General features: G+C 38.0%; 1 protein-coding gene across 1 annotated transcript; it reads left to right on the top strand.

The window, feature by feature from the left end:
• Positions 1 to 742: 742 nt before the first annotated feature.
• LOC127123798 (uncharacterized) lies at positions 743 to 1,207 on the top strand. The gene has a single exon (XM_051053980.1). The coding sequence runs from the start codon at positions 743 to 745 to the stop codon at positions 1,205 to 1,207; it is 465 nt and encodes a 154-aa protein (XP_050909937.1).
• Positions 1,208 to 1,510: the final 303 nt, after the last annotated feature.

Raw genomic sequence — 1,510 nt, 5'->3', positions numbered from 1 at the left:
TGTTTGCAATTTAATGAAAAAAAATATAGAAAAATGAATCATCCAATACATCTATTTATACAAAAAAATTACACAATACATGGAGGCACCAAACCAATTGACGCCTCCTCTCACTTTACACAGTGTCAATTGGATTGATAATACCATATATTGTAGTCAATAATAGATAGCTATAACTAATATTGTATTTATTTATTGCTTAATAGTAGTATTTAATTACCTATCTAATAGGAACTGACTGTGGATTATCCATCCCTAGTCTCAAGGAAGAACTCCCTTAATATTTGGAGTTTCAGTTTCACCCCTGTATTATAAATAGCCATCACTTTGGCAATTACAATAGATAAAACAATCATCCCTTTTATGGTATCAGAGCAAATTAACTTAAAAGTTTTTTTCTCTCGATCCTTCATTCATGGCATCACCGGCTGACAAGTTAATTGTTTTGAATGCCAGATCTCAACTCTGCATCAAGCTTGATGGAGACAATTATCCCGCTTGAAGAATTCAGTTCATGCCTCTCTTAACAGGCTATGATCTCATGGGCTATGTTGATGGAAGTAAACCATGTCCATCAAAAGTGTTGGAGAACAATACTACGACTGTTAATCCAGTCTTTACACATTGAGTTCGACAAGATCAACTCATTCTACATAGCATCATTACCTTTGTGGCTGCAACAGTGGTCACACACTTAGGCACTGTCAAAACCTCCAATCAAGCATGGGAGATTCTGAAAACCATGTATGCTGGCCGCTCTCGTGTGCGTGTAATGACACTCAAACAAAAAATTTCCAATTTCAAAAAAGGAAATCAATCCATGGATAAATACCTTCAAGGAATTAAAGCCATCTCAGATGAATTATCAATCATAGATCACCCCCTTGATGAAACTGATCTTGTGATTCACACGCTCAATGGCTTAACCAATGAGTATCGTGAAATTTCTGCTGCACTTAGAAGTAGAGAGTCTCCAATTGTCTTTGCTGAATTACATGAAAAGCTTATGGACTTTGAAACCATCCATCATCGTGCAGCGCAAGAGGCAGCTGATATTGTTTCCACTGCTAATGTTGTCACAAGAAATAAAGCGGATCACTACAGGAACAACAACCGCGACTCCTCCCCTACTCAACGAACTGGTGAAAGAAAAATTGTATGTCAGTTTTGTGACAAGCCAGGCCATGTTGCGAAGAACTGCTACTGAATTAAGGGCTTTCCGAAAAGGCGTGGCATTAAACCGACTGCAAACCTGGATCAGAATCAGACTTCCACCCAGAGTCCTAGCTGGATAATGGATACAGGAGCATCTTATCATATTTCACAAGATCTGCAACAACTTACGTTAGCAAATTCATATCCTGGAGCAGATCAGGTCGTTGTCAGCGATGGAACAGGTTTGAAAATTACTCATACTGGTAACTCTATCATTCACACCCCTGTTAAACCCCTTTATCTCAAACAAGTCTTGTGTGTTCCTAAAATCCAGTCTAATTTATTATCTGTTTCA

The sequence above is a fragment of the Lathyrus oleraceus genome, chromosome 2, assembly GCF_024323335.1.
Source record: "Lathyrus oleraceus cultivar Zhongwan6 chromosome 2, CAAS_Psat_ZW6_1.0, whole genome shotgun sequence".
NCBI classification, from domain to species: Eukaryota; Viridiplantae; Streptophyta; class Magnoliopsida; order Fabales; family Fabaceae; genus Lathyrus; species Lathyrus oleraceus.
The sequence above is the reverse complement of the archived record's forward strand: the minus strand, read 5'-3'. Positions and strand labels throughout refer to the sequence as shown.

What these genes read in the sequence shown, in the direction of transcription:
- LOC127123798 (XM_051053980.1), top strand. Translation starts at nt 743, where the DNA reads ATGTATGCTGGCCGCTCTCGTGTGCGTGTAATGACACTCAAACAAAAA.